Below are 20,628 nucleotides of genomic sequence, written 5' to 3'. Positions count from 1 at the left end.
TATTGGATCCATTGCAATGAGCAATATTTCCTCTAATCATTTAAAAGAAGTCAGAATGTAGTGCTTCAGAATTACTTTCTCTAAAGTTAAAATGTACTCATAATGAGTAACTTTGTGTAGTCGGGAAAGTAAACCGTATGCTGCACAGTCTGTCGGAGTCAGATCTGAAAGCAAGGTGTGGCAGCGTTCAGTTTATCTCTGAGTACCTGATGATCCCGGGATGCTGCCGGGATGCTGTCCATGTTTTACAAGAATACATATAATAAAAGAGTGTGAAAAAACGACAACTTGACCTTTTTATTAATTTTTAACTTAAAAAAATTTTCAAATCAAGAGAAAATGCTGGAATAAAATAAAAGGTGTGGCCACACATCTGGAGTCACTAACGGTTCACATGGTCACCACATGTGTATTCTCTCCCCTCTCCTTTCTCACGTTTTCTCTCGCTCCTCCCCTCTCTCCCAGGGACCTGCTCTGAAATAGCCCCAGCAAAATGATCAAATTCAGGGCAATTTAACATGGATAGGATGCTCTCGACTGGTACATAATTCTAAGTTGTTGCAGTAATGCCCTGTGTAGCATTCCCCCTCGATCCTGGATCTAATCCAGGCTCACCTCTTGGGTTATCTGTGGTGCTTTTGGTGTCCTTTAAACTGGAACAATTTCTTAGTTTCTTTGTCTTTGATGACATTAGCATTTTTGGAACATGCAAGCCAGTGCTTCCTCACAATGCAAGTGTGAGATTATGCATTTGGGGCAAAAATACTAAATGACGATTCTTCACAGAACATTACACTTGTGGGCCCATGATGTTGGTTTGCTCCATTCCTGTGACAGTAACTGATCACTGGGTTCAGGTGACACCTGTCAGATTCTCCCTTTGTATTTAATCATTTCTAATGGTGGTGTTGCAGGGGAGAGGGTACCCTGACACTATTAATTCTGTTTCCCTATAAATTGTGGCATCTATTCATGATCCTTACCTGATAAGTTACCACTGCTTTGGTCAAAAATGGAGATTTTCTAACTCATATTCCTTTATATTTATTGGAAGTCCACTGTAAAGAATAATTCTCTTCTTCCCTCTTCATGTATGTATCTATTTATGTGTTTGTGGGCATTAGTAGGGGCTTGCAAGTTGTTTTGATTCAGCTGGTTATTACTTACTACTCTCATTCATTTTGGTGTGCATGTGGTCCTACTCACCTTTGCCAGGTGGGTACCCTTTCATTATCACTCCTATGTTTGTTTGACATGGCCTCATGGGTGTGTATCATTTATTCTTTAGCATACCTGTATTGAAATTAATTGCAGAATTTATACTTTGAAAAAGCTTTTTCTTTTTTAAAGCTATTGCTGTGCCCCAGCTACTGACTCATGGACCAATGGGAAAACAGACAATTAAATCAGCCCTTACGGTATAGTGAGTTATTATAGAGTGCGTCATGGGAACACTGAGAACAAGCTCTCCATGGCTTTGGGTCAACTCAGGAAGGCTCCTAGGATAAAGTACATCACCTCCTCACGCTGCAAGATGAACAGAATAAACCTGGGGAGAAAGCAGTGCTCCAGGATAAGGGAAGCGCACATCCCTTTGAGGAATTCCTACCTCTCAGGGCCCCCCTGGTGGCTCAGACAGTAAAAAATCTGCCTGCAATGCAGGAGACCCAAGTTCAATCCCTGGGTGGGAAAGATCCCCTGGAGAAGGAAATGGCAAACCAGTCCAGTATTCTTGCCTGGAGAATCCCATGGACAGGGGAGCCTGACGGGCTGCAGTCCATAGGGTTGCAAAGAGTTGGACAGGACTGAGCACAGTACAGCCCAGGAAACCTGTCAGCAGGGCCCCACCCCAAACCAATTAGGTCAGGATCTCAGGAGGGGGAAGCGTCTCGTTTCCATACATAGCTTCTAGAGAATTTGTTACGAGGAATGATGTCATGTGTCATGGAGCTAAACCCTTCAGAACTAAAGTCTTAAAAATCCACTTCATTTTTTAGGACTTTGAACTCAACAATGAACTAAAGATGAACGTCTTAAATTTGCTAGAAGAAGTTTTACGAGACCCAGATCTTCTTCCCCAAGAACGGAAAGCCACAGCGAATATCCTAAGGTAAAAGCGCTTGCAGGTGCCTGGTAATTACCCTGGTTGATTTGTGCCGTGTTCACAGGTGATAGGATCCTATCAGACCAGAAGGATGTGTATGAGACTTCTGAAGTGCACAATTCTGTCCTCACTGGTAATGCTTCTTTGGGAAGGCTTTAGTCTGGGCGACATAACCTGTGAGCAGTACAGTCGCTCCTGTCTGTGTGGCGGACAGTAGTTTACTGTAGATCCAAAAGCCTGGAGGATGGTCTCCTGAGGGTCCGGCGGGTATTGCAGAGGTGCTTTTACCGCATGTGGGTTCCGTTTATCACAAGCTCACGGTTATGGGGGGTGGTGGTTGGTAGCATTTCTATAGGAGTCTCATGTAGCTGGCTTGTGGCTGTGCCACCATAAAGCAGCTATACATTTCCTTCAGCTTATTTCACTGGTCCTGAACCAATCAGTGTCTCCATCAGGGTCTCCGTTTTTAATATTATTTATTTTTTATGTGACTGCAGCGCGTCTTAGTTGCGGCACTCAGGGATATTCATTGCAGCGCACATGCTCTCTAGCTGTGAAGCGTGGGCTCAGTAGTTATGTCACCCAGGCTTATTTGCCCAGAGGCATGTGCAACCCTAGTTCCCCGAGCAGGGATCTAACCTGCATCTCCTGTGTTGGAAGCTGGATTCTTAATCACTGGACCACAAGAGAAGTCCCTACCATCGGCTTCTTAGGTGGAGATTTCCACATCCTGTAGATTGTATGAATTCAGACCCTGCACTTCTGTGTGACAGTCTTAAACTTTGGGTTTCATGCTAGAGGCTGCTTGTGTCTCATTACACCCAGCGGGCAGGCAGGTAACAACTTCCTCGTGCCTCCTTGAACTGATGAGTGAGTTTTTTCCAGTCCATTCTACATGAAGAGGGCAGCCATTAGTGTCTCTGTGCGGACACTTCAGTTACAGTTTCCACCGCACTTGTGGCTATGTGTCTGTCCCTGCGTGGGGTAGGAAGCCTGGCGCCTGCTCCTCCTTTACCGTTCTGACTTGTAGCTCCCTCTGCATCTGCAATGGAAAGAACCCTTCCTTTCTTCTATGCTTGGCTCTATTGTTTCTTCATTATCCTGAATGCTTGTGTGTAGAGGAGAATCCAGTTTAACTGAATCCATGTGCTTTTGGAAACCTCTCCAAAGGAAAGAAGGAGTGTGGAGATGGAGCAGAGCTTGCAGTAATGCAGCTGCAAGCCAGAGAGTGCCAGCGATTGCTAGAAAACTTCCAAAAGCTGGGAAAAGGCAAGGAAGCTGCAGTCCCCAACCTTTTTGCTTCCAGAGACTGGTTTTTGTGAAGACAGTTTTTCCACAGACTGAGGGTGGGGTGGGGTGGGGATGGTTTCAGGATGATTCAAGAGTATTACATTGATTGTGCACTTTATTTCTATTATTATTACATCACCTGCACCTCAGGTCATCAAGCATTAGATTCCAGAGGTTGGGGACCCCTGCAAGGAGGGATTCCTCTGCAGGTTTCAGAGGGAGCATGGGTCTGCCGACACCTTGTATTTGGACTTTGAGCCTCTAAAACACTGAGACAATGAATTTCTGTTGTTTCCAGCCACTTTGTTTGTTGTACTTGTTTAGGGCAGCCCTAGGCATGCTACCGTCCATGGGGTCGCAGAGAGTCGGACACGACTGAGTGACTGAACTGAACTGAACTGAGGAAACCTTTTAAGGGTCTTCAATTTTTCCATTCTGTGAAAACATCTCAGTAAACTTTGAGACTCTGTTACTATGCTATCTTCAGATTTTAGAATTCTAAATACATCTTAGATAAAGCCTGGTGTCGGTGGATGAGTGGTTATGTCTATGAGTGACTGCTGTTCTTCTCTTCGCATAAACTGTTGACTATGGGGGGGTGTATGCTCTTTGTATTTAACACATGCATGATTGAAAACTAGGTTCTGGAAGTGTGGACCCCTAGTGACGTTTGACCAAATAGCTGGCAGGAAAATGGAGGTGATCAGACTGGAAAGGCTGTCAGGACTGGGCCATTTGAGGCCTTCGTGTTGCTTGTCCCCTCACAGCACCCATGCCAGGCATCACTGATCAATCCTAAGCACTCTCTGCCTGTGCCCGCAGGTGAGCTCAGAACTCAGCTGACTGGCACTTCTACTTCAGACGAACCTTATTTACCATTCCAGGTTTTTATTAATCATCAGGCTTAAGACGTACAATTTTTTGTCCTGAATAAGTGACCTAAGAATTAGAGGTGTAAAACCGATAACGAATGGAAATTTTAGTAGATGGTGCAGCCTGGGATTGTAACATCTAGCCGTCTGAGTCTAGCTTTTGCATGGGGTCACAGGTTTAAATCTTGGCTCAATCACTAATAACTGTTGAGTTTCTTAGTCCATCTTAACCTAATTTTTCTCATTTGTAAAGTGGGGCTCTAAATACCTACCTCATGGGGTTGTTGTGAAAATCACATGATGTAATATGTGTAAAGAGGTTATACCTGAAACATACTTAGCACTTACGTTACTGCTACAGGCATTGTTATTATTAGAAAGCACTGACAGTAGCCCTTAGGAAAAATAGTTTCTGCTATCAGGGCTCTACAGCCCAAGTGAAACCAGGATAGATCTTTAGTCAAACTCAATTTGCCTTGGGCTTCTTATCTTGTCTATAGAAAAGACATCATAATAATTTTGAAAACCTATAATAGAATATAATCTGCAAAAATATTAAATCCCTATACTGTAGTATACCTGAAACTAACACGATATTATAGATCAACTATACTTCAATTAAAAAACTAATTTAATATTTTACAATAGTAAATAAATCAACAAGTGAATGTAATTTAAAAATCATTAAATATATACTTTAAATGGGTGGATTATTTGGTATCTGAATTATATCTCAAAGTTCTTACCAAAGCAACTTCCACAGTCATAACCTACTTACTGCTATTTTGTAAAAGAAAAAAACAAGTTAAAAAAAAAAAAAAGCAATTCCACCAATGGGGTGCCCCCTAGCTGCCCACGCAGAATTCTAGTTTCTTGTAGTCTTTCCAGGTGTTCTGAAAGTCCCAAGAAATGTACTCAGGAATGAACCCAGTGATTTTTCTGCCTCAGCACCTTTCTTCAAGCTCATGGCTCCCAGGCCATTTGAGGGAGACCCCTTCCAGCACCGCCACAGTTTCTGTGGAGATGCTGCCTGCAGTCTTGTGACGTCACCATTTCCCTATTGAAAAGCTGAGAAAGACGCCGCCTGCCCCGTCCCTGTGCCCCGTGGGCCCTGGAGCTGCCTCCCTCAACCCAGAGTCTCTGTCTTTTGTGAAAACAGCTCTTCCCACATCTTTCCTAGTTCTTCATCTTTCACTGTAAGAATTCAAAAGTCACTCATGGAGCCTAGCAGGGAATAGATGTTACACTCCCTTGTCCATTCTCCCACTTCTGACCAGTTGTTCTTCCCATGAAGCCAAAACAAAAGCCTTTGTTTAGCCCTTAACATAAGGACGTATCAACTGAAGCCAACAGATACAGATACTGGTCGGTCACCAGCCCATCAGCTGGGCCAACAGCCAGATCCTGCGTCCTGGTTTGGGTCAACTGAGCTCTGGGGCACTAACTTATCTTCCCGACAAGCTAGTGAATAGATTTGTGCAGTAAACCCTGCTACAAGAAAACAACTGGTATTTGACTGAATTTCTCCTGCCAAGTAATTCATTCCACTTGCATCATATTTGAGGGTCCCTGCCCCAGCATGGGCGGAGGAGCCTGGTAGGCTGCAGTCCATGGGGTCGCCAGGAGTCGGACATGACTGAGTGACTTCACTTTCACTTTTCACTTTCATGCATTGGAGAGGGAAATGGCAACCCACTCCAGTGTTCTTGCCTGGAGAGTCCCAGGGACAGGGGAGCCTGGCAGGCTGCCGTCTCTGGGGTCGCACAGAGTCGGACACAACTGAAGCGACTTAGCAGCAGCAGCAGCAGCCCCAGCACATGAGATTGTGATTATAGGAGGACTAAATCATAGATTCGTTTTTAGGGTTTTTGATAATTTTCCATATCAAATACTTATGTGTGTGAAATTTATGTTTTTAAAAATCATATCAGAATGATTAGAAAGCACAGTAGGAAGTAAGACCTAGATAGAACCATCAGCTGAAGGAATGTTATCATTTATGAAATCTCTTTATTAAAAAAAAAAAGTGTGGGGTATAGGTGAAAGAAACAGAAAGCAAAAGGATTATTTAACAACTCTGAAAATTGTGATGATTTTCCTGTTACTTCATTTCTTAACTTAAAAATAAACAGGGAATTACTTTCAGCTGAAACCAAGAGAATTTAGTAGTAAACATTTCCATGCATTTATGGACAGCTGCCTTTAAAAAATGTGTCAGAGCATGGGTAGCAATGGGCTCAAGGAAGCCTGGCAGGAAGGGAAGTCATGCCTGAGAAAGCATGGGAAGGAAGAGGTGGTCTGGTAGGTCCCAGCGGCAACATGAGATTAAACCATTTACAAGGTGGGGAGGAGCAGTCTGAGGCAGGCCATGCCATGGACGCAGGCATCCAGTCACAGCAGCAAGCAAGCAGCCCAGAGGGTGTGGAACAGTTCGAGGGCAGAGGCCGGTTGCTCTTGACTCTGAAAGACTACATGATTTCTACATGTGAAGGGGAAATTTTCTAGCTGTAGAACTAGCATAATCCCACTTCCTCTTAAGTTTTTTTTTATGGTATTGCATTATAGGTGCAAAAATATTAAAATGATCATACTGCATGATAGACAGAAACCCAGGATCCCAGAGTACTCATCAAACTCCAAAGTAGTCAGAAGACTAAGCAAATCCATTCTCTATTGGAACTGGACAGAGTTAGGGAGGCCTTCACATCTGACAGGAACTTTTCTGAACATACCTCCCAGTGAATATAAGTTACGATTGGGAGAGGTAAAAAAAAAAAAAAAAAGTCATGATATTAAAGATTTAGATGCATTCAAGTCATATAACAGTGAGTCATGACCCATGTATTTAAACACATAATACAGTAATACAGATGGTTCTGTGACAAACCATCCCCACCTCACACAGTGTCGTGGGGGTTACTTTATGATGAAGAAGCTTGATTGGCATCGGTAGTGTATGGCCCTGATTGTGAATAACAACCTGTACTGGAGACTTTCATATTCCTCCAATGTTGTCTGACTAGCTAGCTTCTGAATCTATGTAGTATAGTTTTTTGTAGACATCTAACATGACCCTGAATGAAAAGAAACAATGATTGACTTCTTGGATGGTCAACTGGAATGGGTTCAGTCATGACAAGGAGACCCACAAACCTCACACAGACTCTAGCAGCATCAGACTTTTTTGAAGAAGAGCTACTTTATTCAAATTGTTTCATACAGTAAACCAGATATTCAAATGAAAAGGCCAGGATAAATGTTTTCCTTGGTTTCATTGAATCAGTTTACCAGAATCAAAGGAAATTCAGGAGATTGTGTTACTGTGTAACTTCTACGTCAAGCTAAGGTACTCACATGTGGAGGTTTACGTGTTACAGAGCAAGATATTTTACGTGTGGGTGTTTATGTATAGCATTTATTTTGTTCAGACCCATTAGAACTTTTACACCAAAATGACATCTTGCCCCTATTCCAAATGGTTGTCAGGGGCTACCTCTCTTACTAAAGTCTGTTCACCTGCTGGCTTGAGAATGTCTTCAAAGATAATCATCCATTAAGTTTTTTACTTTATAGTCACTTCTAATTTTGGTGTAAAGTGTTTTTTGACAGCTGGATCATCCTCACTTATTAAACACATCTCTATATTGTTTTGAGCCATTTCCTTGGTTCACATTTACCTTAAGAATTCAAAACTTGCCATCACTGATGGATTCATGGGTGGGCATCAAATTCTGGGGCTCATTCCTTAATGATAACACGAAAATCTTTTGTAAAACAGCAACGTCACATGCCATTTTATGGCAGAGTATACATTTCTATGGTTATCTTTAATCTTGTTGGGGATCACAGATTCCCCAAAAGAATATAATGGAAGCCATATCCTCCCCCCAAAAAGAAATGCATGAATATATGCACACATTTGTACGTCATTTCAAAAAGGTTTATGGACCCTTAGAGATCATTTAGTGATACTCTAGGGTTAAGAGCTTTTGTTCTAAGGGGCCTTTCGAAAGAGATAGAATTTATTTTGATCTATAGAGCAGAGATTCTTTGGAAGAGAGAAATATTAGGTAACTTAATGGGACCAGACATAGCTTGGAACATTAGGGTAAGATCACTGAGGAAAGGAACATTTGAAAGAAGTGAAATAACTTCTGGACCATTTCTTTCCAAGTAAAGAATATTGCCCAACCTCATAAAAAAGATCTTTTCCACAGCGACGCATAGTTATATGGCCACTGATCTCTCTCCAGGAACCTAGGCTACAGTAGAAAGAATGACATGCACTTTGGGAAAGAGCCACTTTCCCCCTGTGTCTAACCCTTAAGTGTGATGTAACAGTCTTTGGAGAAGGAGTTGTGTTTACTTATTTTTTCCTCACCTTAATCTGCCCCTTAGCATATGGTGACTTTTTCTTCTCAGAAATGATATGGCTAATTGCAGACAAGAGGATTGCTACTCCTATGAGCTAGAAGGATTCTGCTCCCTGGTAAACAGCCTAGAGCTTTTGTTAGAGAGAAGGGAGATAGAGGAAAGGGAACTGACCTTTTTTGGTGTGTGATCTATGCTGGATTCTGGAAGCAGTGCCTTTCATAAGCCTGCTCATGACAAGCAAGAGCAATAGGGAAGCAAACTGGACCAAACCCTGAGCCAGTTAGTCCATTTCATTAAGCTTTTGTTTCCTCATCTATAAAATGGATATAATAAAGCTTTATTTAAAGCGATTTTTTATGATACAGGAGAGAGTGTGTGTCAGATGGTTAGCAGGTTCCTAGCACATAATGGGCATACAGTTACCCACTTCAGTTGATTTTGTATTTTTAAGGTGATAGTTTTGTTTTAATCCATTCAGAACACAACAGAATATCATATCATTGTTGCTTTTTAAAACTAGCATCCTCCAACAGACAGGCTACACAGTTGGGCAGTGTTTAAATTTTTTTTAATACTTTTAACACATGATTGTGCCTTCATTTTAGGACACCTAAAATGTTTGGCCCAGATAAAAGTTAGATAATCAGGATCTCTGATATATAATCAGGATTGTATAACCCTGGACTCTGAACTCCTGTCGGACATGAAGTGTCACTCTCACTCTGAAACCAGCACCTGCCTTAACTTAGGAATTCTTTTAATTCATTTGTCACTGATCAAAAATATATTGGTTGACAGCTGAATAACACCGAGTTTGGGGATGGATACAAGACTAAATGTGTCTTGGGAAGGCCCAACTGGGAAGCAACAGGGAAGAGTTTACCTGCTCGTCTCTGCCTGGCATTGTTCAAAGTCTCGATACTTGGAAACTCTCCTGAGCTTCTGGTCTGCCTGTGCCTAGGGAGGGGGCAGCTCTGCCTCTTCTGCTTCAGCACCAGCGGTGCGGGGGGGCGGGGGGCCAGGGCAGGGCCTGGAGGAGTGTGGACGGAGCACTCAGCCTGTTAGAAACCCTGACTGCCAGCGGTGCAGGGCGCCCGGATTCCTGGCACAGATCCTCTCAGTAAGGCAAAGCTCCAGGTCACCCTCTGCTTCTCTCTCACAGTGGGTGTTTTGGGCTTCCCTCATGGCTCGGGTGGTAAAGAATCTGCCTTTAGTACAAGAGAGCTGGATTCAGTCCCTGGATTGGGAAGATCCTCTGGAGAAGGGAATGGCTACCCACTCCAGTATTCCAGCCTGGAGAATTTTATGGACAGAGGAGCCTGGTGCCATCTATGGGGTCCCATAGTCAGACACGACTGAGTGACTAACACAACACTTTTGTGTACAACGAGTTGACTCCTTGTTATAAACTAGCTCTCTTGATGATTTTCTTCTGCCTTTAACAAGTGCATTTTCCTGTTTTCTGGACTCCATGTCTTCAACTCCAGTCCCCACGGTCTCGTAGACCCAAACCCTCTGACTTTCCACCCTGGGGGAAACTGAACTGCATTTTTGTCGTTTCATTCCTGGCCTGTCTATGTTCTTTTCATGGAGGATATTTTGACTTTTTTTAGGGCCCTTTCACAAGATGATCAAGATGACATCCACCTAAAACTAGAGGATATAATTCAGCTGGTAAGTTGAGCCATAGTCTTATCCTGCACAATTAATTATGTATGAGATTTAACCTCGCAAAGGCAGGCACTGTGCCCACAGCTGGTAACTGGGGTCTGGACTATATGTTCTATCCCTGAAACTGTGTGAAAGGGACCAGATTTGGCTTGGCGTTTATGATCCATGATGTTAATACTGCCTGATATCTCTGAGCTCTCCACCATTTTCTTCAGAGCTGGAATCCAGGGTGGACTTTGTACTCCAGCAACTGCAGTGAGCTGACGGGCACCTGGCTTCTAGGTGTGTGTCATTCCCTGCCCTCATCTCTTGCAGACGGACTGTCCGAAGGCCGAGTGCTTCGAGACCTTGTCGGCCATGGAGCTGGCTGAGCAGATAACCCTCCTGGACCACATCGTTTTCAGAAGCATTCCCTACGAGTGAGTGTGCACCCACGGCTGTCAGCGGCCCCCACCCCCACCCCGCCACAACCCCATGTGTATGCCCAGAGCTGTGGCTTTTCATCTTACGATGGTTTGGACCCACTTGAATGTCTTTGGGTTCCAGTTTATGTTGAAAATATCGATACAGAAATATTGGAGACTCTCAAGATGGTCACTCTTATGTCGCTGTATGTACTGCAGTTAAACATAGAATGTGAGTTTCTCTGACCACTCACATCCTAATGTTATAGAAACTTTCATGCAGCTGTAACAGTGGTTCTCAGACTTCATGGTGCCTAAAATCATTCAGGAGACTTGTTAAAAAATGTACATTCCTAGGTGCCTTCCTCAGAGATTCTGATTCTGGTAGGTCTGAGGCCCAAGAAACTTCATTTTCAATGAGATTTCCAGATAATTCTGTGTGGTCCAGGACTATACTTTAAGAAACACGGATGTTGGGTCAATGCTGTAAATTCCACTGCAGTTCTTCAGCCACATCCATAAATCTTCAAGTACTGCTGACCGTGGAAACTCCACAGCAAGGTAGAGTCCCAAGACAGTGCTTGGTGCAGAGCGCATGTGGAGTGTGTATGTGCCGAGTGGATGCTGTCACATAACAAGCATCATTGCCTCACGTATAGAGGATGGTGGCTCTTTCAGCCGCCCACCTCCAGCAGGTCCACACACAAAGCCTCTGTTTGGACAAATAACAACTGTTGGCCCAAATCCTCTGTGAAATCATAGCTAAGTGGAAGGCAAGGGAGGGGCCGAGCAAGAGATCTAAGTGTGGTCCATGTCGTGTGCAGAACAGAGGGCACCCATGATGATGGAGGCTCTGGCGTAGCAGGATGGGCGGTCAGAGCTACAGCTAGGTCAGAGCAGCATAAAGAGCAGGGCTAGGCATGCTCCTGCAGACTTTTCTGTTATGCGTTTGTCTTATTTCTCGCCTCCTCTTTCAGCACTTGTAGACCTATCCATGACAGGGTGAAGTAAGTCAGGAAGAGAAAGACAGATATCATATATTAATGCATATATGTGGAATCTAGAAAAATGGTACAGATGAACTTATTTGGAGGGTAGAGATAGAGACACAGGTGCAGAGAACAGACGTGGACCCAGAGGGGAGGGGGATGAATTGGGAGATTGGGATTGACATATGTTCTGCCACGTGTATAACAGAGAGCTAGGGGAACGTGCGCTATAGCACAGGGAGCTCAGTTCAGTGCTCTGTGATGACCTAGAGGGCTGGGGTGGGTGGGGAGGGGGTCCCGGAGGGCGGGCTTGTATGTATACATATAGCTGAATATACGTATTCACTTACATTGTACAGCAAAAACTAACACAACATCGTGAAGCAACTATACCCCAATAAAAAAAAATTAAATGTATTGCATCTGCCATTTAAAAAAGGAATGTGGCCCCATGGCCGAACAAATGAACCCGTTAACTATTTGATGACTTGAGTTAGGAGCCTCTTCGCCTTCCTCCTGACGACCCTCCTGTGCAATGAGGATTCAGGAGGGAGGGGGCATGACCTCTATGGAGGAGGAGAAAGAGCAAAGCCTGGACCCTTGTGGTTGAGGGTGTTGTGGTCTCTTCCTGGGACGCGTCTCACTGCTCCTCCTTGTCCCCTCTGTGCCACTGTGAACACGTACCAGTTATTTTCCTCCATGGAGTTAGCACATCTTGTATAGAACGGCCTTGCAGGACGGGAACAGTAGTACCATCCACATCACGGGACAAAGGTCCTTGCCCAGGGACTCAGTCAACATTTCTGGATTGAGAATGTGTCAGAGTAATTTCATTTTAAGTTATTTTTGGTAGTGCCTTGACAAAATAATTCCTGTATGCTCCAGCTTGATTGTCCCTTGCTTGCTGTGATCCGGTGACCTGCTCATGAGTGAAATGAAGGAGCAGGAATGTTATTTAGAAGACAGACTTTCCACCAGGCTGAGCTCCCCCTGCCATAACTGCCTTCCTCAAAAGACCAGGCTGCAAAGTGCTAACACTAGTGTTTATTCTTTTAGCCCTTACCACATGTACTCTTCTGGGCTCTGGGGAGAGCAAAGGAAAGTCCCTGCCTGTGGAATTGACATTCTCCTGGAGAATGTCAGAACAAAGTGGAGGAAAACATGCTGTTGCTGATTAATATTTTTGGTAGTGATGAATTTTTTGAGCCTTCTGCTAAGCCTTAAGATTTTTTAAGCTGATCCAGGGGAAATGGTCTTGGTTTCTGAGTTAGTACTTAACCTCTTTATTCCTCTTGTCATTGTTTTCCAAATTCAGAGAAGCCTTTATTATGATCCTAATAGGGACCCAGTTCCAAACATTTATCCCCTGGAGAAGGAAATGGCAACCCACTCCAGTATTCTTGCCTGGAGAATCCCATGGACAGAGGAGCCTGGTGGGCTACAGTCCATGAAGTCGCAAAGAGTTGAACACAACTGAGTGACTATCACTCACTCACTCCAAACATTTAAAAGAGAAAGCTGAAAACCGAAAAATCTCTTTCTTTTTGGCATCCAGTGGTGAAACAGAATTGGGCTAAAATTCATTCGAGATGAAGCAGCAGCAGTTGAGCAGTGTCAAGTTTAATTTATATAATATTCATAATAGTTATTCAGGACCATAGATACCCTTAAAAAACTTAACTGATTTTGTGTTTTGCTTTGAACTTTCAGAGAATTTCTTGGGCAGGGGTGGATGAAGCTGGATAAAAATGAAAGAACACCTTACATTATGAAAACCAGCCAACACTTCAATGATGTGAGTAACCATAAGAATGAAACCTTGGGCGGGAGTGTTATAGGAAGATGAGTATCAGGGTCTTCAGACTCCTTCTCTAAATTAAAGGAAGTCTGCCACTCACTTCTACAACAAAATTGATGGAATGTTAAAACATAAGCTTAAATCTCTTCTATGAGTTCACAGTGATGTGATAACTTCCAGTTACCTTTCAGTCCTAAGAGGTTCACTTTGATGGTACACACATCCCATGAATGCTTAGTGATGCATAGGTGTTGTTCAGTTGCTGAGTTGTGTCCAACTCTTCGTGACCTCATGAACTATACCCCTCCAGGCTCCTCTGTCCTCCACTATCTCCCAGAATTTGCTCAAATTCATGTCCACTGAGTCAGCGATGCCATCTAGCCATCACCTCCTCTCCCACTCGCTTCTCTTCCTGCCCTCAATCCTTTCCAGCATCAAGGTCCTTTCCAATGAATCAGCTCTTTACATCAAGTGGCCAAAGTACTGGAGCTTCAGCTTCAGCATCAGTCTTTCCAATGAATATTTAGGTTTGATTTCCTTTAGGATTGACTGGTTTCATCTCTTTGCAGCCCAAGGGACTCTCAGGCATAGGTTGTTGCTATTATTTTTATGATGGTTATCATTACTTCATGGTCATAGATCGACTAATTCTGACTGCACTTTGTCACAGGCCCCTGGTGGTGCTGGTGATAGTAAGGCTGTTTTGGTACCGCTCTTCTTCATTATTACTGAACATTCAGTCCCAGTACATTCCAGGGTGGGAAGGGACCTCTTTGAGCATAGTTACAGTGCTTCTGAGGCTGTGTGCAGTGATAACCAGCTGTCAGTTCGTCTCCTCTACTCTTCTGCAGCAGTAAGATGGAGTTGCTTTTATACCTTCCAACTACCTGTTGGTGCTATTCTAATGGTCTTAGTCCTGTGGAAGAACCACAGATGGAGTATCTTCAGGCCTATGCAGGCAAAGGGAAGGGTACCGTTTCAATTCTACTGCACTATAGTAAAAGGGATAATGGTAATTAAAACAAAAAAAAAGACTGCCAGGACCCTGTAGGTAAATTAGTAAATGATTCAGAATCAAAATACAAAACAGTGCAAATTCTCAGTACAGTTTTTCTGTTTTCTGAGGGTACATGCATATTAGATGTTATCACATAATAAGCATCAATACAGCTGCTTCCTAAAGGATAGGACACATGACCCGTTTGGATCACTCTCTGAGAAACAGAGGCCCTGCTGTGGACCATAAGCCTTTTTTTTTTTTTTTTTTTTGGCCTGTGTTGTACATATACTTGGAATGTAATGCCTCTCAAATCAGAGATTCAGATTGTGGGTCCCAGGCTCCAGACACACAAGTCTCTACTTGAAGCCACTTGATTGGCCACTGTGTCCAGATTGCAGGTGGAACTCATCACCAGCCCGTCCCAGCCCTGCCAAGCCTGCCTTTTCATCTTATTCTCTGTTCTTGGTCATGGGTAGTGGCCCTGCCAGCCTCTCACTCACTCAACCTTGGGGTCTTCCCCACCCTGCTCACCCCTCAGGATCCCAGTGAGTCCTAAGTCTACCCATGTCTCAGACCCTTCTTTCCCCTCCTATCCCATGGCCATAACGTTGATTTGGCCTTTCATTCTCTTCTCCATGAGCTCCTAACTCACCAATCCCCACCCCCATGCCATCTTGCTGCCACACAACCCTTTCTTCACACAGTGTCACAGGAATAACTTCTCTCTAAGGCCCATCGAATTATAATCCTGTCTGTGATGACATTTTGTCCGCGACCTTTCCTCTCGTCTTCTTGATACGGCCGCAGCCTCTCAGCCTGGCCTGCAGGAGCCTGCCCACCTGTCCTTGTCTCTCACGGTCCCCCGAGCTCCTCACACAGCTGTCCAGCCAGTCCCCAACGCTGCCACCCCTTCCCTCCCTGTCCCATCGCTTGGATGGGAGGCAGCGGCTCCTCCCACTCCTTCAGGGTTCAGGGTGGGCGTGACCTGTTTCCAGAAGCCAGCATCTGCCCTGCGTTGCCTCCAATTCGCAAGCTCCCCCGGCCCCCACCCTTAGCTTTGCATCTCACTGTGTGATATTTACTTGATTCTGTCTGACTTCCGCTCACCTTCCCACCTAACCAGGCCTAACCAGGCTCAGCACCCTAAGGTCAGGGAGACTGATTTATTTGTTTTTCCTGTTCCCACAACCTAAAAGAATAATTTATCTAATGAATATGCATCTGTGGAGGCCCTGAGACCTAAGATGCTCGTGTGTGTGCTCAGTCATGTCTCTGACTCTGCAACCCCAAGGACTGTAGCCCACCAGGCGCCTCTGTCCATGGGGTCTCTCAGGCAAGAGGACTGGAGTGGGCTGCTATGCCCCTCTCCAGGGGACTTCCCAACCCAGGACTGAACCTGCATCTCCTGCTTTGGCAGATGGATTTTTTTTTTTTTTAATTTCACTGAGCCACTTGGGAAGCCCATGACCTAAAATATCTATGGAATTATCAAAGAATGGGTGTACTCATCAGATTTAGTGTATGGATAGGAGATTATGAATCTTATATTCCCTTTGTTAGTAATCAATCCTGTTCTATCCTTTTTCCTTTCCATTTTCTAAGTCTTAAGCTTCTTAAGCTGCCTCTTTTTTCTCTTGGCTTTAACTCATAGGGTATTCCCTAATAGCTCAGTTGGTAAAGAATCCGCCTGCAATGCAGGAGACCCTGGTTTGAGTCCTGGGTTGGGAAGATCCACTGGAGAAGGGATAGGCTACCCACTCCAGTATTCTTGGGCTTCCCTTGTGGCTCAGCTGGTAAAGAATCTACCTGCAATGCGGGAGACCTGGGTTTGATCCCTGGGGTGGGAAAATCCCCTGGAGAAGGGAAAGGCTACCCACTCCAATATTCTGGCCTGGAGAATTCCATGGACTTTATAGTCCATGGGGTCGCAAAGAGTCAGACACAACTGAGCAACTTGCACTTGCACTTAACTAAAGAGTTATAGCACTTAGCTTTGAAACTGTAGGTTGCCGGGGTCCAGCCCCGGTGGATCCAGGGAATTCGAAGCGGGGACGGTGTTGGCAAGGAAAACTTATTTATTTATTAATATAAGATTAGATTAGGAAGAAATAGTGTAGTAGGAAAATTAAGTGGAGAAAGAGGGCTGAATAACTTGGATTACGTGGAAGACCAATAAAATTCCAGACAAGGAATTTGCACCATCTACGTTGGGCCACCGGCACTCACTTGAATATCTAAGGGTGCCTCGCCTTAGGCTCCCTTTCCGTGGGTCTTAGCAGCCAGAGCAAGTAAGTAGACTTGGCGAGCCTCCGCGCCCCAGATGGGAATTCAGCCTGAAATTAAAGTAAAGAGGAGAGGGAGGGAAAGAGAGAAAAGGAGAGAGAGAGAGACACGGGGGAAACCAGTCCAGCGACTGGCTCCATCCTCTATTGTTCAGAAGGCCTTTTATACCTTTTTTTGTACATAGAGATCAATGGGTAACACAAAGTTACGCAGCGTTAGCAGTCCAGAATCTTATCAAAACCAGGCTTTTCTCTCAGCATACCTAATTGTATACAGAGTCTTAGGTAATTTACATCATCTTCCAGCCAAAAGAGCCAATTAACATTTTACAGCCTTTTTTCTGATAAGGGTTTGTCAACCAGAAGACTTATTTGTGTTGATCTTCCCAAAGTCTGGTGCCATTCTCAGAAAGCACTAAATGAAGTTACATTCTTACATAGCAAGGACACAAGAGGAGTGCAGTGATATATAACAAAGAGAAAAGTAATTAACTCAAAAGTCTAGTGTTGCTAACATCAAAACTACTATATATCTTTTTTCATATCCCGTTTACATTGACTAACATCCTCCCAGGTGCCTAAAAGATAAAGAATATGGAGGTCTGGCAGCAATCATTGAGTCAACAGTGAAAACCCGTCACCAATATGATTTTTAACTCTTTAGAAAAGGCTCTGTATCTTTAAGATGCTTTTAAGCTTTGTGCCTCTCGCAGTTGGGGGAGTGTAAGCAATTCACAAGCTGTAAGAGGTCCAGGGAACCTGTTAGGCAAGCTAGAGAGCTATCAGAGGGGGTTTAACTGAAACATCCCTTTCAAATGCAGAAGACTAAAGCCCTGATTTGACTTTGTCCGGAGAATATCAGAAGAGTGGAAAAGCAGGCAGATTTTTGTTTTTTTTTTGTTGAGGTACATGCTCAGGAAATTCCAGGGGGACCCCTGAAGTCTGATCACGACCTTGCGTATGTCAGCTTCCTTCCTCATGACCTTGTCACGGGCGGGATTCCTCACACTGGCTTCTGGCAGTAGGTCCCTTTCACTGCTGGTGGGAAAAAAAATCAGCAAGAAGGTGAAAATGTTCTCTTCCCCTGCACAAAGTGTTTCTGGTTTGAGAGTTGGTAGGTTAGAATTTGATTTGATTGGAGGGAAATGTGTTTTCTTTCTCTGTGATGGCTGAGGCTTTCTAGAGTGACTATCCCCACGATGTTGGGACCCAGGGAACATGGGGAGAGGCCCCAAGAAGTGAAACCTCTGATCTGCAAAGGCTGCCATTCCTCAGGGGAATAGCTCATCATATGCCTTTCTTTCAATAATTTTTGGAAATGACTTCTTCATCAAAATTACTGATTAACGAAATCACCTCTTCCCCCATCAAGATGATCCCAAACAACTCCTTTCTTCACTCTCAGAATGAGCATGATTATTGTTAATAATGTTAATAATAATAATGTTATTATTACCAGCTTTAGTCTCTTCAGAATCTGGTTGATATCTACAATGGACTATATCCCAAAGGAGAAATTGCAAATATGTACTTGTCAGTTCACTCAGGGCAAATTCTGTTGTACCTCCTCCTGAGGAAAATATACATTAATAAACACTTATACATTAATACATTTCATTGAATAAGACTCCGTTAAGCCACTCAGAAAAAAAGATGGACCACGATCTCGCATCCCTTGACATTCACTTTCCCGACGTTTCTGTAGGTGATTCAGGTATTGTGCCTGCATGAACAGCTTTGGCTCTTAGCTGGCCTCTCTTGGCTTTTCCATTGTCTCAGATGAGTAACCTGGTGGCCTCCCAGATCATGAATTACGCGGATGTCACCTCCCGAGCCAACACAATCGAGAAGTGGGTGGCGGTGGCAGACATCTGCCGGTGCCTGCACAACTACAACGGTGTGCTGGAAATCACCTCAGCCTTAAACAGAAGTGCCATCTACCGGCTGAAGAAGACCTGGGCCAAGGTGTCCAAGCAGGTGAGCGCCAGCGGGCGACACCTCCCACTGCTGGGGGGAGGAGAGTCTGGGAGACCCGAGCCAAGATAAATATTACTGGTTAGGAAATAATTAGCTGGCATGAGCAGCTCCGTTGGCAAAGAAAGGTGCCAACATGGGTGATTACTGTGTTCTTACCACTAAATTGATTCCTCTCATGCGTGTTTCCAAATGGTTAATTTAGGGGGAAAAACACAAACCAAAATATTCATTATAACATATTTGCGGACATCTTCAGACACTGTGGTTAACAGTTAGGAGCTGTTCACTGAATTATTTAGGGAGGGCACATTGACTCCGGGTGAGCACAGTGATGTCTCTGTATCCATTCTTTGTCCCTCAAAGTAAAGGTACAAGTACTTTAGGGCCAAAGACCAGGGACCGAGGGCCTCTGTGTTCACCTTTTTATCTGTCATTCTTGTAGTCAAGTTGTTGTGTAATGACGTGGATGTGAAGGGATATAACTTTCTTAATTTTCTTTTAATTGGACTCAGCTTGTTCATGCTTTTTGCTTCCATTCGGATAACTTGAAAATTCGAGTGACATCACCATTTTCCTCCTGGTCTTCGCCATGGTGTCCATGGATGTTGGGTGTTGGGGAGGGCTTCTCTGGGCTCATGGGAGGCTGTGTGCCCCCACTGGTTTCCTGTTGGGTACAAGCCACTGTGAATCGCCTGTGCCTGGTGTTCAGATGGCAAGCCTACCCTGTCAGGAACACGGCCTGGTTACTGTATCCAGGGAGCTTGGCTGATCTCACCTCCGCTCTCACTGGCACTGCTGATTCTCTGAGATGGGGTGTGTATCATGTCTACTACAGGCTGCCCTTCCCCTTGCTGATCCCTGAAGGGCAGGCTAACTCTTATTTACTATTAATAAATAACTCGTTTGACCCTCTCAAAGGGTGCTGGGGGAGTTTTCTAGGCTCCTCTGTGTTCTGTGGGTACCAGAGGCTAGGAGTGTCTTGCCAGGGGCTCTCTGCATACCCTTCTTCCACAGACCACTATGCCCGCCTCATTGTGGTCACCTAGAGCTGGTGAGGGGCGTCTTCAGGGTGCCCACCTCCAGGGTTTCTGGCAGGAAGAAGAGCATATATTCTGTGACATTTCCTCAAAACTATCTGGTTTCTGTTGCTCCTGAGAGTTCAAGCCCCTCTCAGAGACACCACTTCTTACTCTATTCTATCTTCTTTTCTCGTTCCAAGCCTTTTAAATTCCTAAGTAGCAAGAAACCAAGCCTAAGCCAAATCTTTTATTCCCTTCCCCACCATTCCTTAGTAAAAAATGGAGTGCTTTGAGAATCCCAAATTTGGCCCCTAGAACTAGCGGACTCTTCTTCTATGAAAAAAGCCTTGCAAATAATATCCATAGCTTTTATAAAAACAGTTTTTTTTTTTTAAAAAAAACTTTTAATGTTCAGATCTTTGTAGGTTCATATGCAATTGTAAGAAATAGTAGAAATCCCCTCCACCCTCCACCCAGTGTCCTCCAATGGTTACATCTTGTGTAACTATAGACAGTATCACAAGCGCAAAATTAACCATTGGTACCATCCACCAGCCTTATTCAGACTTCATCTGTTCCACCTGTACTCGCGTGTGTGTGCACATGTGTGTGTTTAGTTTTATGACCCTTTATTACAGGGGTAGATTCACTACAGTCAAGAGATTGAACAGTTCTATCACCAGGATACCTCCTGCCACCCTTTTATAGCCACAACCACCTTCCTCCCTCTCGCTCCCTAACTCCTGGCAACCACAGATCTGTTTTCCATCTCTATAATTTTGTCATTTCAAAAATGTTATATAAATGGAATCGTATAGTATATGATGTTTTGAGATTGCCTTTTTTTT

General features: G+C 44.1%; 1 protein-coding gene across 1 annotated transcript in view; it reads left to right on the top strand.

Moving 5' to 3' along the window:
- The window catches only part of RASGRF2 (Ras protein specific guanine nucleotide releasing factor 2), a 266,419-nt gene that overhangs the window by 232,419 nt on the left and 13,372 nt on the right, over nucleotides 1–20,628 (top strand). The window contains exons 19-23 of the mRNA XM_040239434.1: nucleotides 1,998–2,110; nucleotides 10,254–10,314; nucleotides 10,627–10,730; nucleotides 13,415–13,499; nucleotides 18,564–18,761. Of these exons, the coding sequence (XP_040095368.1) occupies nucleotides 1,998–2,110; nucleotides 10,254–10,314; nucleotides 10,627–10,730; nucleotides 13,415–13,499; nucleotides 18,564–18,761 (561 nt within the window). The remainder of the gene's footprint in view (nucleotides 1–1,997; nucleotides 2,111–10,253; nucleotides 10,315–10,626; nucleotides 10,731–13,414; nucleotides 13,500–18,563; nucleotides 18,762–20,628) is intronic.

The sequence above is a fragment of the Oryx dammah genome, unplaced genomic scaffold (genome assembly GCF_014754425.2).
Source record: "Oryx dammah isolate SB20612 unplaced genomic scaffold, SCBI_Odam_1.1 HiC_scaffold_5, whole genome shotgun sequence".
NCBI classification, from domain to species: Eukaryota; Metazoa; Chordata; class Mammalia; order Artiodactyla; family Bovidae; genus Oryx; species Oryx dammah.
The sequence above is the reverse complement of the archived record's forward strand: the minus strand, read 5'-3'. Positions and strand labels throughout refer to the sequence as shown.